Below are 16,901 nucleotides of genomic sequence, written 5' to 3'. Positions count from 1 at the left end.
GAGCTAGGAGTCCACGTCCTTGCCACTGTTGAAGCTACACCTCTCATATGGGGAGGGAACAATACACACAGTGAAATAAGAAGCGATTGGCTATATTCAATATCCTGAGATAAGCCATAAAGGAAAATAATATAAAAAAGAATGTATATATATGCATGACTGAATCGCTTTGCTGTACAGCAGAAATTAACACAACATTATAAACCAACTATACTTCAATTAAAAAAAAGAAAAAAGCAATCAGGACGCGAGTCACCTGCAACAGGAAATGCAAAACAACAGAGGCTTCAGTAGTGCAGGAGTTTTATTTCTCTCGAATGCAGAAGGTTGTCTGGGGCTTATAGGGTCCCTCTGAGTGTCAAGGATGGAAGCTCCTGGGCTTCAGTTTCTCTGCCCTGTGAGGAATCATGATCCCAGACAAGGGTAGAGCACCAACCATTACCTGTTCATTGAAGCTGGCGGAGGAAGGAATAAGGACATCCCACATCTTTAAGGACATGTCCCCAGAGTTGCTCAGATCACTGGCCAGAACTTACAGACTCCTAGCTGCAAGGGAGGCTAGGAAGGTAATATTTTAGGTGGCTTTGTGCCCAATTAAAAATCAGAATTATAACGAAGAAGGAGAGAATGAATATTGAGAGAGACAAGTAATAGCCTCTGCCACAGTGAGCTTATGGAATATGCTAGGAATAAAATGTAGACCTGAAAGCCTTTATCTCCCCTTTCGTTCAAGTGTATTTTCTATTAACAAAAAATGGAACATTAATTTGTATTTCTCTGGATATTTGAAGTATTTCATGAAAACATGTTAGTAGAGTAATAAACCCTCATTACCCACCACCCAGAATTAATCAATGCTAACATCTTCCTTCAGATCTTAAATAGAAGCCTTGGCTCAGATAAGGCCCCTTTGCTGCCACGCCCCCATTCCACCCCTCTCCCTCCCTTTACAGAGGCAACTACTTTTCTGAATGATGTGTTTCCCATTGATGGTTCTATATTTTCTCTCTATAAATAACAACAGTACTTTAAAAAACTATATATGTGGCATACATGTCACCTTCTGACAGCTTGTTTTCATTCAATATTTTTTTAAGGCTAGCCACTGGTATTACATATCCAGTTCACTCATTTGAACTGCCTGTTTGCCATCTTATTGTCCGTTATACAATTTATCCACTTTCTTGTTCACGGAGATTTAGGGTCCATCGCCAACTTTTCCCAGATACAAGCAATTCAGCTGTGATCAGCCACTAAGTCTCCTTGTGCACATGCACGTGGGTTCCTGAGAGTACCGCTTCTCAAGATGCAAGAAGCATGTGAGTCACCTGAGAAGTCTTGTTAATTGCAAATTCTCATTCAGCAGGTCCGGAGTGGGACCTGGGTGACAGTCCTCAGGTAGAGCCCATGCTGTGCCTCTGCAAACACTGTGAGACTCTAGGTATACCCCTGGAGTTGTCAGGTCAGGGGGTACGTCTTCAAATTTCATAGCCACCATCAAATTGAAGCAAATGTTCCCATTTCTCCATTCTCACCAACACTTGATCTTGTGAGACTTTTTGCCTTTTGCCAATCTGAAAACATGAAACAACTAAGTCATATTTCCCTGATTATCAGTGACAATGATCACCTTTTCATACTGTTTTGACTATTCAAGCTTTTTCTGTTCATATATTTTACCCATTTTTCTAATGCAGCGGTTCTAAGTGTGGTCTGAGGACCCTGGGAGATCCAGAGAGGTCCACAAGGTCCTTCTTTTTCCAATTTCCTATCCACATGAGGCTCAATTTTCTTCACATACTTTAACCAAAACATACAGCAACAGACTGACTGAAGAAGCAGCTATCAGAATCCAGCTGTCTTCTATTGAGCCAGACATTAAAGAGATTTTCAGAAATGTAAAACAAATGCCTCTCTTCTCATTAAACTTTCATTTTGAAAAAGTTATTTTCCATAAATGTTATTTAACATGTATTATTTTAAATAAGGTAATACTTCAAAAATTCCTCTATTTTCATTTCTAATAGAGTAAATATCAGTAGATATAAACTACATACACAAAACTACTTTGGGGTTCTCAATTTTTGAGAGTGTAAAGGGGACTTGATACCAAAAAGTTTGAGAACTGCTCAGTATTAATGCATAACTGTCAATTGCTCACTGATTTATAGGAGGTTCTTTTGTCGTTTAACGTATTCTGGATACTAATTCTTTGTCAGTTATATGTATCAAAACATTTTCTCCCAGTCTGAGGCTTGTCTTTTTACTTATGTTGCCTATCGTTCTACAGAAGTTTTCATTTTGATGCCGTCCTAATTTCCTATAGTGCTGTGCTTTTGATAAGGATACTGTTCCTATTTGAAACAGGGAAAGTCTCACTGGGCTTTATGGAGAACCCTAGCTTTGGTACCACTGAATGAATTATGGAGGAATAAACGGGATTTCCCCTAACCCTCTCCTTCCAGAACCCTCAAGCTATGCACCTTCTACACTTGAGCTAACTTCAATCAAGATGGTAGTTACCACTGAGCTTTAATGAGATTAACGTAAAATATGTGCTCATGTATTTTTGAATATTCTGCTCTGCCTCAGACAAACAAAATCGAACGTCTGTGATCCACCAAAAATAACATTTTACCCTTGGCATAACATATGTTTCTGTTTTCCTCTTCAGAAGTAGATTGGAAATTCCCATAAAACTTAAAGCGCATTTAATTCAGCACATACACTTCTATCTGCAAATATTTTAACTGAAAAAGATTTAACTCATCTAAATTCAATAACATTGTGTATAAAGCTTTTGTATTTAAAAAACGTTTTCGTATGTACTATTTTATTTGATCTTCATGATAATCCTGTGTGATAAATGGAGACAATATTATTATGCTGACAACTGTGTTAGAGATAAGGAAAACGAAGTTCAGAGAAGTTGAATGACTTATCAGCATCACACACAGGATTAGAACTGAAATCTAATTTCCAATCACAACTGATGAAGATCTCTTAAAAAGTATGGATGACTTTTGTCAATGAGAATAAAAGTGACAAGAAACCCCAGTCAATCCTCACATGTAGCAGGAATAAATTTAAACATGCCTGCATGGTTGGTACAGGGGAAAGCAAGGAAGGTCTGAAGGGCATTTGCAGGACACTCTCTACCTCTCAAGATGACTTCCTATTTTTTACTGAACAATAAATAACATGTGACTAATATGCCCTCCCGTTCATTAATATTCCTATTCATAATTATGGCCAATTCACCTAGTTCAAATTAGAGGAAGGTGGTGAGTGTTCAGATGAAGCCTGGGAGGAAAAGACCAAAGGCAGAAAACTGGCTGGCATTTCACCTGAAGGGACCAAGAAAGGGGGGAAAGCAATTAGGCGGAATTAGCAATAGAAGTTAGAAAGGGAAGAAGGTAAAGAAAATAAACATCTATCTAAATGAAAAAGAAACAAACTAAAAATTAAGCTGCAAATGCACATTTTCAAGTCCATCTCACAGAATGATCCATATCATCAATACTATCCATGAAGCTTTCAGAAAAGACCTCGCCCTCGGGGACCCTGTGTTTTAGAGCTTATGCATAACTGAAGATTGTTTCATTTGAAGATTCAAGGATATAAGGAGAGAAATAACTTCACTGAACAGCAAGTACTCATTTCAAGCTAGTGAGTTCAAAGTTACTTTCAAGACCAACTAAAAGCATTGCCTATTTAATCCACCCTACAACCCGACTCATCACTGATCCATATACTTGACCACACTCACTTATAAAGATTCTCCGTATTTCTTTTAATATTCATCTTTGCTACAGAGTAGATAATCTAGGGCATAAATATCAGCCTTAGTGAAAAATCTTTCATTAAAAAAGTTTCTCTCCACTGAATGATGGAAAAAACAAAAAAACTTCTGAAAATAGTGAAAAAACCCAAGGCAGAATATTCCTTGTTAAATAGAATAAATTCTGAACCATCTGCTACCTTGATCCATCATGCTTCACAGCTGTCCCTATGCCTAAGGAGGACGCACCCCATAAATTAATTTGTTCCATCTCCGTGAGCCAAATCAGAGTGAAAAACCAAAAGATATATCTTACTGTTAATTACCGGTAAAATCTCAAGTTAAATCAATATAATTATACCTTGAAGAGATAACTATTCTTGAAAAACAACCATATATGTTCAATTAGTTTCTACTTATCATTGTCCTTCAGGGGAAAAAAATGCAGTAATTAACAACTGGTTATTTAGAAGTAGTTTTAAAATCAGAACTGGAATCATGGTATCAGGTAGAAAAAATCCATGACGATTTTAAAATGATCTGAGTCTTCAACAGATCACGAAGCATAACAAAACACAAAACCACTGAATCATATAAAAATACTTATCATATAAAAATACTTTCACTTAATGTGAAATTCACAAAATAAAACAGAAAGGAGCATTTGTACGTGTTAAAATAATTTAATTCTCCCTGTACATTTCTGTCCACATGAGCCAACAGAAGTCAAGAATGCATACTTTACAATATTTACCTGTTTTGAGACATTCAAGTCAATTCAGATGGCAAAAGTAGAATTCAATCACTAATGAAATGTTTAAAAAATATATATTAAACAAAAAAATGTTTTTACAAGATAAAAACAATCTTCCACAATGCAATAAATTGCAGATGACTGAAATTTTAACTCTTTAGATGATTTCAGTTCAGTTTTTGGTGTCAAAATCTAGAGACAATCAAAAAGAAAAAGCATTGGCAGGATTTCTATCTGTTTTTACGTTTCTCTTTTTTGCTTCGACTATTTGTTACACTGTTTAAAGATGATGATGAAGGTGCTCTTGCATGACCTGTGGCCTTTAGATGGTCAAAAAGTTTATTCCGGGATGGAAATTCACTATGGCAGGTTGTACAGCTAATAAGAACATCACTCTGAGAAGGGAAAGAAAAAAAAAAACAAAAAACCATAAATAAAAGCAAGTATTATTATCTGAGAGCAGTGCTTTCACGTTGAGATTAAATATCAAATAATTGCAAAATAAAGACCTTTTAACACAATGGACAGCTACTAAGACAGGCTCAACAGAGGCAGTTGTTCTTGGAAGTTGAGTTCCATTAACCAACACCATCAACTTTAAGGGTCCTGAGACATTCAACAGGACGTACCACATGGATAAGGCTTTGGATTTCAGAGTAATGGAAAACAGAACAGTAACTGTTCTGGTACAATCTGACATGTCCAGTGTGCTTCTGCTTACTTTAAAGAAAAACCGTCAGTGGCACATACGTAAAGTCTACGTTCGTCAGGGAGAACTGCGGACGGAGACACATCTACGCAGCAGGTGCAGAAGGGCTCACCAAATACACACTTACGGCTTCAGAATTAGAATTAAGGATTTAGATTATACTGCTTAAACAACAAGGTCCACTGAAGAGCTGTCAATATTATTTTGACCTACCACTGTCTGTGGTTCAGCAGGTACTCTGACAGATTTTTTAGTATCTTTGGTTTTCTTTCCTTTGGGTTTAGAAACGCTGGAAAATAAATGAAAGAATTCAGTATAATCCAATAATAATGTACCCCTTTTAACTGTCACCTTGCTCCCAAGAAGACTCAAAAGAGTGACATGCATTTTAAAGGCTAATTCATTCATTTTAATGGCCAAGTAAATTAATTTTCACATCTCAAATGAACAGCTTTAAAAAACAACTTTAGAGATCATCAGATATCAAATTTGACACAAAAACGAAGGAATTTACTTAAAAGTTGAAACACAAGCTAAAACAAGAATGCTAAAATAGCTCCGAACTTTTATATGGTGTATTTTTGTAAAAAAGCTAATTAATACTCCATTTACTGAAGCAAACCATCTTCACGGCCAACCAGTTGTACTCACAAATAATCTATGACATTAAGTGTGTTTCCCCAAAGACACAACTTGTTAAACCTGATCCAGTTGATGACAAACATTTCATCAGTTCCACAGTGAAATGAGAAAAACACTGTAATGCATTTTTTATAGAATTACATTTGTTAAATGTAAAGAATTTCCTTTTATTAAGATTATGTCCTTTCTGCTGATCTGCGGGGTTTTCTCCCCTGTATTCTATAACCCAGAAATTGCCAGCCAGTATAGTCAGTTTCCTCCCGTTCTGCTTTAACTCCAGAACATCCCTCTGCTTAATCTTCTATATGAATTTTCATTTTCCTTAGTCCTCTCATACTTTTTCCCTCATTTGTGCCGACCAAATTCTTAGGGTAAAATCTGAGCACAACCAAATTTACAGAACAGAGGGAATGGGTTATAACCAATGAGTTATAATGCTGCCAAGCACTTCTTGAGTATTCCATTCTTCGAGCAGAACCCAGGAGTCTGTATTAAGTTAAATGGCCTACACATTTAAACGATGCTGATTAGGAGTACAGCACAGCATTACGCAGTATTCAGCCAGGTTTGAAAGCATCAAGAAAAAGACACAATGACATAAAAGGCAACAGATTAACATTTACTAATTTACAAAATATCATCACAGATAGGCCACAAATATATCCAAGAAAATTCAGGATAATATTCCCAAAGAACAATTTACATTATGAAAGGTAGCAGCTACATCTCTGAAGCTATTATCTAAGACCTTATCTTTAAAAAGTACTCTAGAGAGTACATAATGTACAGCCTATGAACATACTCAGTAATACTGCCATAACTTTGTACGGCGATAGACGGTTCCTAGACTTGTTGTGGTGATCAATGTGTAATGTAATGTATATAAATGTCAAATCACTATGCTGTATACCTGAAACTAAAATAACATTGTATGCTAACTATATTTCAATAAAACAATAAAAAGGAAAAAAAAATAAAAATGAAAATGTGCCCTAGATACACACACGTGTTTTAGGCAGCTGGCATCCACGCGCTGCAGAGCAGCAGCAGAGGGGTCCCGCAGAAAGGGGGTCTGGACACCTGCCAGTGGGCGCGGGCTAGCTATCCCAGCCCTGCCACTCCTCAGCAGTGAAGAGGTCATTTGAATTCTCTGACTCTTTTTCTCACATCATTAAGTGAGAAAGCTGAACTTCACTACTTCACGAGTAGTTGCGAAAGTCTGAGTTTGAGTAATGAGAACCCTTTGTCCTCCCCCAGATGAATCCCACGTGGAGGTACTATGGAAAATGAATGAAAATACTTCAGCTCTAGATGACGGAGGTGCTCAGGGGCCTGGAGCCCACCTTCTGGCCCATCCCTCATACACCCAAGCAGCCTCCAAGGGACCTTCACAGGATGCTTGGGCCCCGTGGAGCTAGCTGAACTGGGTCCTTCAAGTAGTCAGGCAGATGGGACTAAATGCCGGCTTCTCCACTTACCAGCTTTTGTTCTGGGGCAAGTCATTTAACCCAGACTCAGTTTCCTCCTGTTTAACACAGGAACACACACCAAGCATCAGAGTAGTGTGTAACCTCCCCTGCCAGCTTTCCGCTGTCCGAAGTCTTCAAAGGCAGGCATCCACTTACCCGTTTATGTAGCTCCTTGTCCTCCTTTTCCTACAGCTCCAGGCCTACTCTAGGCTTCCATGGCATTTCTCCCCTTATTCATGGCACCTAAGTCCCACACCCCTCACTGTTACTCCAGCGTTGAGCATTTTCAACTCAGGCTTCCACCTCACTCTGTCATTTGAACTCTTTTTTCATGGTCCTGTGACAGGAACCTGCGGCTGCCTACTGTTCACATCTTTCCTCAAGGAAGAAGAAATTACTCCGCTCTAGAGGAACGGAGGAGGATGGGAGCGAGAAAGTCAGGCAAGGAGAGGAAGGAGGGGGAAAGGAATGCCACCTGCCCTGAGCGAGACCTTCCCCTGGCCAACCACTGTGGCCTGTGCAGCACCAGGACTCCTGGGCCTCTAGAGCACGAGGGCCCCAAGCTGTGCACATATGCCCTGACGACCTGCACTGGGGCTGAACGCAGGACGACTGGCCCGAGCAAGGAGGTTTGGTCAGTGATACTCAGGCGAATGGGGCACAGTCTTGTCTGCAGTCTTGTTCTCAGGCAAGTGCCAAGGATTACTGGCCCTGGGCAAAATAAGAACCTCAGCAGGATAAGGGGAACAAAAACTGGGTCCACGTGACTCCTTTCTGCTTCGGGCCATGTTGCTGCAACATCTCAGCACACTGTCCCTCCAACGCCGGCCCCAACGCCGGCCTCTGTAAACGTATGTGTGTAGGTGTAAATCACAGATACATCTGACTCATGGCATCCGTCATGGGAAAGGGGGTTTCAATTGATAGATGAAAAGACATCCTCACCACCAGCATTAAGTAATTAGAAAACAACAAGCAACTCTGACTTACTTACCTTTTAGCTTCACTTTTGGGGTCATCACACAGTTCCACAGTCTCTGTAACACCGACATTTTCTTGGGGACTATCTTCCAATTCTTTGGCACTGTCTTGATTTAGGCTGTTATCTTCTGGATCAACCTTTACCCCTTCTCCAGTTCCATTTTCATTGAAATTATCATCATAATTCTAGGTAAGACAACATGTGTGCCATTACAAAATAAATACTATAATACTACTGGCTTTTTATGTTATGTTGCCAAACAGCTATAATAAACAATGGTAATGTGCTGTGCACTCTGGTAGGAGGACATCTTCAGGAAATAAAAAGGAGAGGCAGACAATAACTTAAGAAAATGAATGCCCATTACAGAAATATTAAATTAGGGAAAATTGGAAACAATCCAAATATTCAATAAGTGAATGGTTGAATATATGAAAGAAAATTATAGAGCTCTTAAAAATCATGTTTCCAAAGATACTGATTCAATTATGTGAAAAAATAGAACATATTAGCAAAAATGGTAGAGAGAAAATTATATATAACCTCTGATTACAACTCAATTCAACATTAAGTAATATTTATAGGCAGAATTAGGGATGATATTTATACTCTTCCATATTTTCCAAATGATCTGCAATGAGCAACTATCTTACAATCAGGAAAAAAAGAAAACAACAACAAAACAGGCATGATAAAAGAAAAAACACCTGACTAACATATCTTCGCTAAATACAACTGGTTTGTTTTTGTCTCAGGTAACGTTTTGCCATGTCTGCTTTCTCCTTCTCTTCTTCCCACGTTCCTTCTCTCTGCACCCACCCTCCAACTATGAAAGCAAGCTGCAGGTAGATCTCATGTATCTCCTAAGAACAGAAACACTCTCCTACATATCCACAATTCCCTCTTCACACTCAAGAATTTAACACTGACATTATCTGTTACACAATCCATATTCACATTCCAGTAATGTCCTTTTTTGTAACCCCTGGATTATGGTAGATATAATCCAGGACCAATGTTGCATTTAGTTGTCATATCTCTTTAATCACCTTTATTCCAGAACAGTACCCCCCCTCCATTTTTTGTTCTTTCATGATATTGACAATTTGATGGCTGCTTTGTAGCATGTCCCATAGTTTGACTTTGTCTAATTATTTCCTCATGATTAGATTCAGGTTAAACATTTCTAGCAGGAATATTATAAAGATAATTCTGTGTCCTCAATACATTATATCAGGAAGAAAATGTCAGTTCCCATTTTTCAGTGATTAAAGTTTCATCATTTGATTAAGATGGTATTGCCAGATTTTTCTACTGTTAAGTACCTTTTTCTTTTCTTAATATGTGCAGAGTGTTACTTTGAGATTGTGTCAATATCCTGTTCCCTAATAACTATTTACCCAATGGATCTGGCATCTACTGATGATTCTTATGTGAACCGTTTATCACATCGGTGGATACAGAACAGTGATTTTTCTGCTTCTATTAGTCCTGCCATTTGCATTTGTGTTAATTCATATTCTTGGAATGAAGCATTCCCATCTGCTTCCTTTCTCCAACTCTCTCTTTTTTTAGGCTCAGTATAGATACATGATTTTTTTTTTAAATAAAATCAATGTCTAAAAATCTATGACCACTATTCTTTTTGATGACTCAAATTTTCCCATATTCGGCAAGCCCTTAAGCTGACTCCGGGGTACTTCTGACTTATCCCTGTCAATTTTTGAATACCCCTTATATTTCTAGCATAGATAATGCAGGCTCCCCTTGTACTTTCCCTGTCTCAGCCCTAGAATCAGCCATTTCTCCAAGGACCAAACCCTGACTCCTTTTACTGGGGAAGGGGATTTAGAAACAAAGATGTGTGAACTACATATGCTCATTGCTACTGGGTATCACTGCTTCTGGGCCCTCAGTGTATACTGCTCATGCATGTATTATTTATTTTTTTATATCATGAGCTCATACTGATACCCCCAATTCCAGTCAAACATTAGTGTTCTTCCTCTCTCTTTCCCTCAATTGATACCTGTATTTCCCTTCTCCCACAAGAGAATCTGGTTCCCAAGAATTAGTGTATTTACTCATTTGCTCTATCCTACAATACACATAAAATAGTTTCAGAAATACCACACCAATACCACCAAAATATCCCCTAAGTAAAGCTCAAGATTTCTTCTTTTAGAGTTAATTCTGTCTTTAGAGCATGTCCCAAGGATGGTGTTCAGAGTACCGCATTCAAAACTTTCTTGCGTTAATTCTTCCTTGCTGTCAACAAGGGGGTTTTGTTTGTTTACATTCAATTTCAGTTTTGGGGGTTTTCTTTTACAATCCTTGCTGGCTTATGCAAATTTTTTTGACAATACAGAAAACTCCCAATCTGAAGTTTCATGAGTCTCAGTATCTGCTGCTTCCTGCTCTTTTACCTACCCATACGTGTCTCCACACTACCTTCCCCTTCAAAAGGAGCTTAGAAAATATCCAGGGAAAGTGCTACATAAAACTTGATCTGAATTGGGGCTTTCTCGCTGATATAATTAGAAACCATAAACAAGAGGTATCATCAAGGAATACATATAGCTTTGGAGGGAAAAAATGGGCTGGTAAACAGAAGCATTTTCCTTGCTAAGAGAACACAAATACATGTGCTTATTGTTGCAATCTTTAGGACCTATCAGGTATAAGTCCCTCTCCACTGTATTTTGTCTTTACTCCAGTGGTTCTGACACACAAGAAGAAAGTATTCTAAACTAACGACTACAGAGTCTTTGGGTGGAAGATGATATGAGTCATTTTATAAAAGGAACATGTAATTTGCTATGTGGTTTTGTAACTGAGGCAAAAAGTTCCAAGCCACAATTTTAATAGTGATTAACTCATGTGTCATGTATCATTTTGGAATATGAAACAGACAAAATTATCAAACATATTATAGCCATCTGGATAAATAAGCCAAATCTAAAGATTTATGAAAAATTATTAGTGTGTTACCTAAGTTTTCTTAAAAACATTTCCAATCTTTAAAAAGAGCTACATTTAACATTTAATACTTAATAAAAGCAAATACAATTAGATTATATTAAAATAGCACAGAAATCAATTCCATTCCCTGTAGAACCACCAAATACCCTTAGTAAAATGGGCAAGTACATTTTGTTTGTATAGATTCAAAAAATCCACAAGACTGTGTTATACATGTAACAACATAATACCCTGTTATTTAATAATAATTCTTAAGATAAGAGGTTAAGTTTGGACCCCCCAGTGTGAAATATTTAAGCTTGAAAAAACATTTTTTTTCAAGAATCACAATCATTACAAGTTTCTAAGCAAATGTTCCTTTTTTTAACCACTTTTTTTTAATGAAGTATAGTTAATTTACAATGTTGTATTAGTTTCAGGTATGCAGTAAAGTGATTCAGTTATACATATATATATATATAATTTTTCAGATTCTTTTCCATTATACATTATTACAAGATATTGAATATAGTTCCCTGTGCTATACAGTAGGTCCCTGCTGGCTATCTGTTTTATATATAGTACTGTGTACATGTTAATCCCAAACTCCTAATTTGCCTCACCCCCCCCACCACTATCCCCTTTGGTAACCATAAGTTTGTTCGCTATGTCTGTGACTCTATTTCTGTTTTGTAAGTAAGTTCATTGGTATCATTTTTTTCGATTCCACATATAGGTGATATTTTACGATATTTGTCTTTGTCTGACTTACTTCACTTAATATGATAATCTCTAGGTCCATTCATGTTGCTGCAAATGGCATTATTTCATTCCTTTTTTATGGCTGAGTAATATTCCATTGTGTATATATACTGCACCTTCTTTATCCATTCATCTGTTGATGGACAATTAGGCTGCTTCCATGTCTTGGCTATTGTAAACAGTGCTTCTATGAACACTGGGGTGTATGTATCTTCAAATTAGAGTTTTCTCCAGATACATGCCCAGGAGTGGGTAAGCAAATGTTCCCTTTCCGAAATTTCATGTACATTATTACAATGATCAATCCCCAGATTTTCATATATTTCTGAGTTGAACTGTTACACTGATTTAAAAATCTTGTCATCACATGTGTCCAAATATTTTTTTAATATGGTCCCCTCAGCTAATCTATATTATGGGAATTCCACATGCAAAATTTTTAAACACACAGACAACAATAACTAGGTAAATTGACCACATATATATGATGAGGTAAAGCACTGAAAAACCAAAATATTTTCAACTCCTTTTAATCTGTTTTACAATCAACATGAAATTAGGGAGCGACAGTCCCTCTCCTAAATACAGATTATACTGAATAAACAAGAGCACTCCAACTTTACATTTGATATTAAATGTTAATAAAACTTTTTCAACATACCTGTGCTGGTTTCTGTTTCTTTTTCTTCTGTTTTTTAGAAAGCCTAAGAACAAATATAAATCAAAACGTCAAATACTTGACTAAGTGAAAAGAAAAAATACTGAAATACTAGTGATACAAATAGAAATAAAATATTAAAACATATTTAATATCATAAAGCATTAAAAGAAAAATATCCATATTATCATTTTAGAAAAATATAACAGTGGTTCAACTGATAGTAATTAGCATATCAATTACCCAGTTATAAAACCGCTTTTAATAGTCATAATATAGTCTATAAAAATTATATCCGACATCATGTCTTTAACCATTTCAATACTATAAAGTTCTCTTAACTAGAAGAAACGCAGAAAATATTAGCGTAACAGAATAACTTCTTTGAGATAAAACAGCATTTAAATGCAATCTCTAATGTGCTCAGTAGGTGTAGTGACATTTTTAGAAGTACTTTTGTTTTGGTGCATCCTCCATTTCTTCCTCAGAATTGGCATTCAGACTGTTTTCATCAGTTTGAGGTCCTGAAAAATTTGCTTCCTCCTCCTCCAACTGTTGTTTTAACAAGGCAACCATTTCCCGATGCTTCTTTGATTTTTCATGATTCCTCATGCTGAAAGAACAAGCTGGTATGAGTGACTGCAACAGGATTAATTCACAAGAGTAGTTTACCTCCTTTTGCTTTTTTCAAGAGGGGTCTCCCTTCTCACTGCCACTACCCTAAATGTAAACTAAGACACATCTCTACCCTTCTGTGTGAAACTCCATAAGCAATGTCTAGTTCAGTGCCCCCATGGGCAACTAAATAACACTTCACAAAGCAGAACTGACAACCCTTAAGCTATGAGAGTTAGATAAACTAAAAAGTAGAAGACTTGTGTCACTACTTTATCTCATCCTGTTCAGATCTGGATTTTTCTAGTTGGGGTTGCCTACTTTTCATTCCCACTAAAATTCTCTCCTTAAGACCGAGGTTCCTTAGAGAAATTGGAACATCTTGTGCCAGAAAGTAAGTGCTCAAAAGTATCGCTGGGACATGTCAAAAGGACACAGGAGCCACGTTGAAGGAATTCTCACCAACCACAACTGGGAAATTTGAGCATGAGAAGGGCAGCAATGAATTTTAAAACACTGAAAAGAAATTCATAAATTCATACTGACAACAGACAGATAAATGCTCTTTTGTACAGCAGAAGGTCAAATGATGACTTATGACGTAGAGCACTGGCACTGGAAAAGCCTCATTCTGAGACGATTATAGTGAAGATTGGTACAAGCTGAAATCATCAGTGGGTGCTAAATCTAGGAAGGAAATTTTGATGAAGAGAAAGATATTTGCATGGCTTTAAAGTGTCTCCCCACATATTAAACATGCTGCAAGGGAAAAAATACTAACTATACAGTGGAAAAACAAGACAACACCTTGATTGGATGATCAAAATGATCACCACCAGTGAGGGGCAGACAGACTTCCGTCCTTCCAGATAGAAACCCTGAGAGCAACACAGGTTTACACAGTACTCCAGCTAGGAATGCACAACCTGAATCTAATCATGAGGAAATGGACACACCCAAATGAGAAATATTCTATTTTTAAAAAACATTTTAAAGGTCAGTTTTCTTCCAAAATGTCAATGGCACAGAAAAGGGAACTGGTCCAGATTAAATGAGACTAAATAAATAAATGCAATACATGATCCTAGACTAGATCCTGTATTGAAGTTGGGAAAATGCTACATAAGACATTAATACGGGATCAACTGACAAAAGCGAAATATAGGCAGTAAATGGAATAAAAGTACTACATCAACGTTATAAATTTCCTGAAGTTGACAGCTGTGATTATGGAGAAGAATGTCCTTATTCTTAAGGAATATATACTGAAGTGTTCAGAGGTAAAGGAGCACTATGTATGTAACTTACTCTCACATTATTCAGAAAAAACCTTGTCCGTGTGTGTGGAGAGAGAACGAGCACATGCAAACGGGGCAAAATGTGAGCAACAGGTGAATCGGGCGCTCTATATTCTACTCATGCAACTTGCCGGTAAGTTTGACGTCCTTTCCAAATACAAAAAGTATTTTTAAAGCCTCCTTCATCGTTGCTTTTGTTTCCTTGCTTGTTTCTGCCTGCCTTGCTCCACTCCTCTGGCTACGCTATCGCTCTTCCCTGGGGTTACACAGTGATACCACTTAGGACTCCCAAGCTCCATTTCCATCCTTTGCCTCCTCCTTCTTTACTGCACGTGTTTTGCTTCTTTCCCCCTTGCTAATTCTACTCTCATTTTTTCCCATATTCTAGCCGGCCCCTCCCCGCCTGCTTTATGATAGTATCCTTTTTAATACTTCTCTCTTCGTGACTGCTCCCTAGGATAAAGTCCTTTGACTTCAGCAACTATACTACAGGCAGGACACATCTGAAGTTCTCGGGCTGGCGACAACGGTCTGCACGGGAGCGTGGCAGCTGGAAGTGAGTTTGCACCAACCGTGGAGAAAGATGACTAGCCTCAGTTTAGCCCCCTTGCCTGTGTGACTCTGCCTTCCTCACCAAAGCAAGCAACGTTTCTTTCTGGAGATAGCGTACACGTTTAAAAAGCAGCTATTACACAGGAACATCACATGAATGAGAATCAGTACAACAGGCTTAACTGCTGGTACAAATCCTTCTTCCTCCCCTGCTGGGAAGATATCCCCCAAGATGACAGGTGAGGGCTAGTGACCAACTGCTACAAGCATTTTTTTTAGGACTCTCAAAGTGTTACACTTCACCTCAAAAGAGGAGGTGAGTTCAAAGATATTAAACTTACGCCTTTTCCGTCTTGAAAGATTTGTCACATGCTGGGCAGTAAAGGCCATCGTAAAGTTCTGCATCCTCAGCCTCATCACTATCTTTACCTACGAGAGGGAAGCCTACAGTAAGAATCCTGTTTGATTAGAACATAAATCTAAAACATGTTAACAAGTAACATCTCTTCAGTAAGTATCTAGAGTTGCACACATATCAGAAACTAAAATTTGTTGCTTCCTCACCAAGAAAAAGCAATGTTACCGGGATTTGAGTTGGCCTTTTAAAAGCAGCACTGAATTATAAGGGAAGGCTTCCAAACAGATCATTTTACCTTTCAAGTTCTTTTCATAAGCCTACTTAGAAGAAAATTCAAAAAATTCTCAGAGTCCTAGGTGTGAGCTAAGTTCAGAAAAATCAAATGTCACTTTCATAGTTCTACCACAAAGCAGTTTTTGCAACAAAGGTGTTTTAGTTTATCTCTTGAGCAAGATTTGGTGTGAACACATGTATAATTGTAATCTATTCTTCAATGCTTAAATAAGCTTAGTTTATGACATTCCATCATTATTAGAAAGATAGGTCATAAAATAGCATATTACATGTAAAGTTTAACATTATCTTTACAGACTTTTATAAACTTGAAGCTTTATTACAATGGAATAATTATTATCAATATAGACCACAAAATCTAAGCTCAGTTTAAAGTCTTTGCACAATCCCATATTCTATCTTTATAAGAAATAAACAAGTAAACTGATTGCCATTTTGGATTTACTATGGGATTGATAAAGATCCCAAGGTATCTCTTCTATATTCTACATGTTTTTTTAATAATAAGTAATGGTAATATGATTCTGAAGGACATTCTTACTGAAATCATAAATGATCAAAATACCTCCAATGTTTCGTATCAGATACTTTCTAATTATGTGTACACTTTCAAATAGTTTGAGTATTCAAATAGTTAATAAAGAATGCTGGATTTGAAGTCAAAATCTGGATCTAAGAATGTTCTCACTAATATGTTCTCAGACATATGCCAGAGCTTCTCAGTAACAAAGAGACAACTATATGAGCAAAACCTACATTTAAGGGACATAGTGTGAGGATCAAGCAAGATCTTATATGTGAAAGCACCTTATAAACTGTAAAACTCTACATAATTATGCCACCTCACATTTACACAGTGCTTCATAACTCTCAAGGCACTTTCACACATACTACTTGCAATTAATTAAGAAAACATTTCATTTCCTAATCATGTGGAATAAATAAAAGTCTGTCATTTTATCATTTGAGCTGTTAGTCTGAAAACCAACATTTGTAAGTAAGGTAAAGTTAAGTAAACTATGTTTAGATCATTTACTTTTATTTCTCATGGAACAGCCAGAGACAG

The 16,901-nt window shown here is 37.2% G+C and overlaps 1 protein-coding gene across 2 annotated transcripts in view; it reads right to left on the bottom strand.

Moving 5' to 3' along the window:
• Positions 1-286: 286 nt before the first annotated feature.
• Positions 287-16,901, bottom strand: part of DNAJC21 (DnaJ heat shock protein family (Hsp40) member C21) — a 32,819-nt gene continuing 16,204 nt past the window's right edge. Inside the window, exons 7-13 of one of the 2 annotated variants that reach the window (XM_057541133.1) lie at positions 15,525-15,612; positions 13,173-13,331; positions 12,722-12,764; positions 8,350-8,522; positions 5,458-5,533; positions 3,262-4,930; positions 287-1,574 (exon numbers count right to left, since the gene is read on the bottom strand). In XM_057541133.1, coding sequence (XP_057397116.1) covers positions 4,766-4,930; positions 5,458-5,533; positions 8,350-8,522; positions 12,722-12,764; positions 13,173-13,331; positions 15,525-15,612 — 704 coding nt within the window. In that variant the 3' untranslated portion in view covers positions 287-1,574; positions 3,262-4,765. The remainder of the gene's footprint in view (positions 1,575-3,261; positions 4,931-5,457; positions 5,534-8,349; positions 8,523-12,721; positions 12,765-13,172; positions 13,332-15,524; positions 15,613-16,901) is intronic. The other variant, XM_057541132.1, reaches the window with a different exon arrangement.

The sequence above is a fragment of the Balaenoptera acutorostrata genome, chromosome 2, assembly GCF_949987535.1.
Source record: "Balaenoptera acutorostrata chromosome 2, mBalAcu1.1, whole genome shotgun sequence".
Classification (NCBI taxonomy): Eukaryota; Metazoa; Chordata; class Mammalia; order Artiodactyla; family Balaenopteridae; genus Balaenoptera; species Balaenoptera acutorostrata.
The sequence above is the reverse complement of the archived record's forward strand: the minus strand, read 5'-3'. Positions and strand labels throughout refer to the sequence as shown.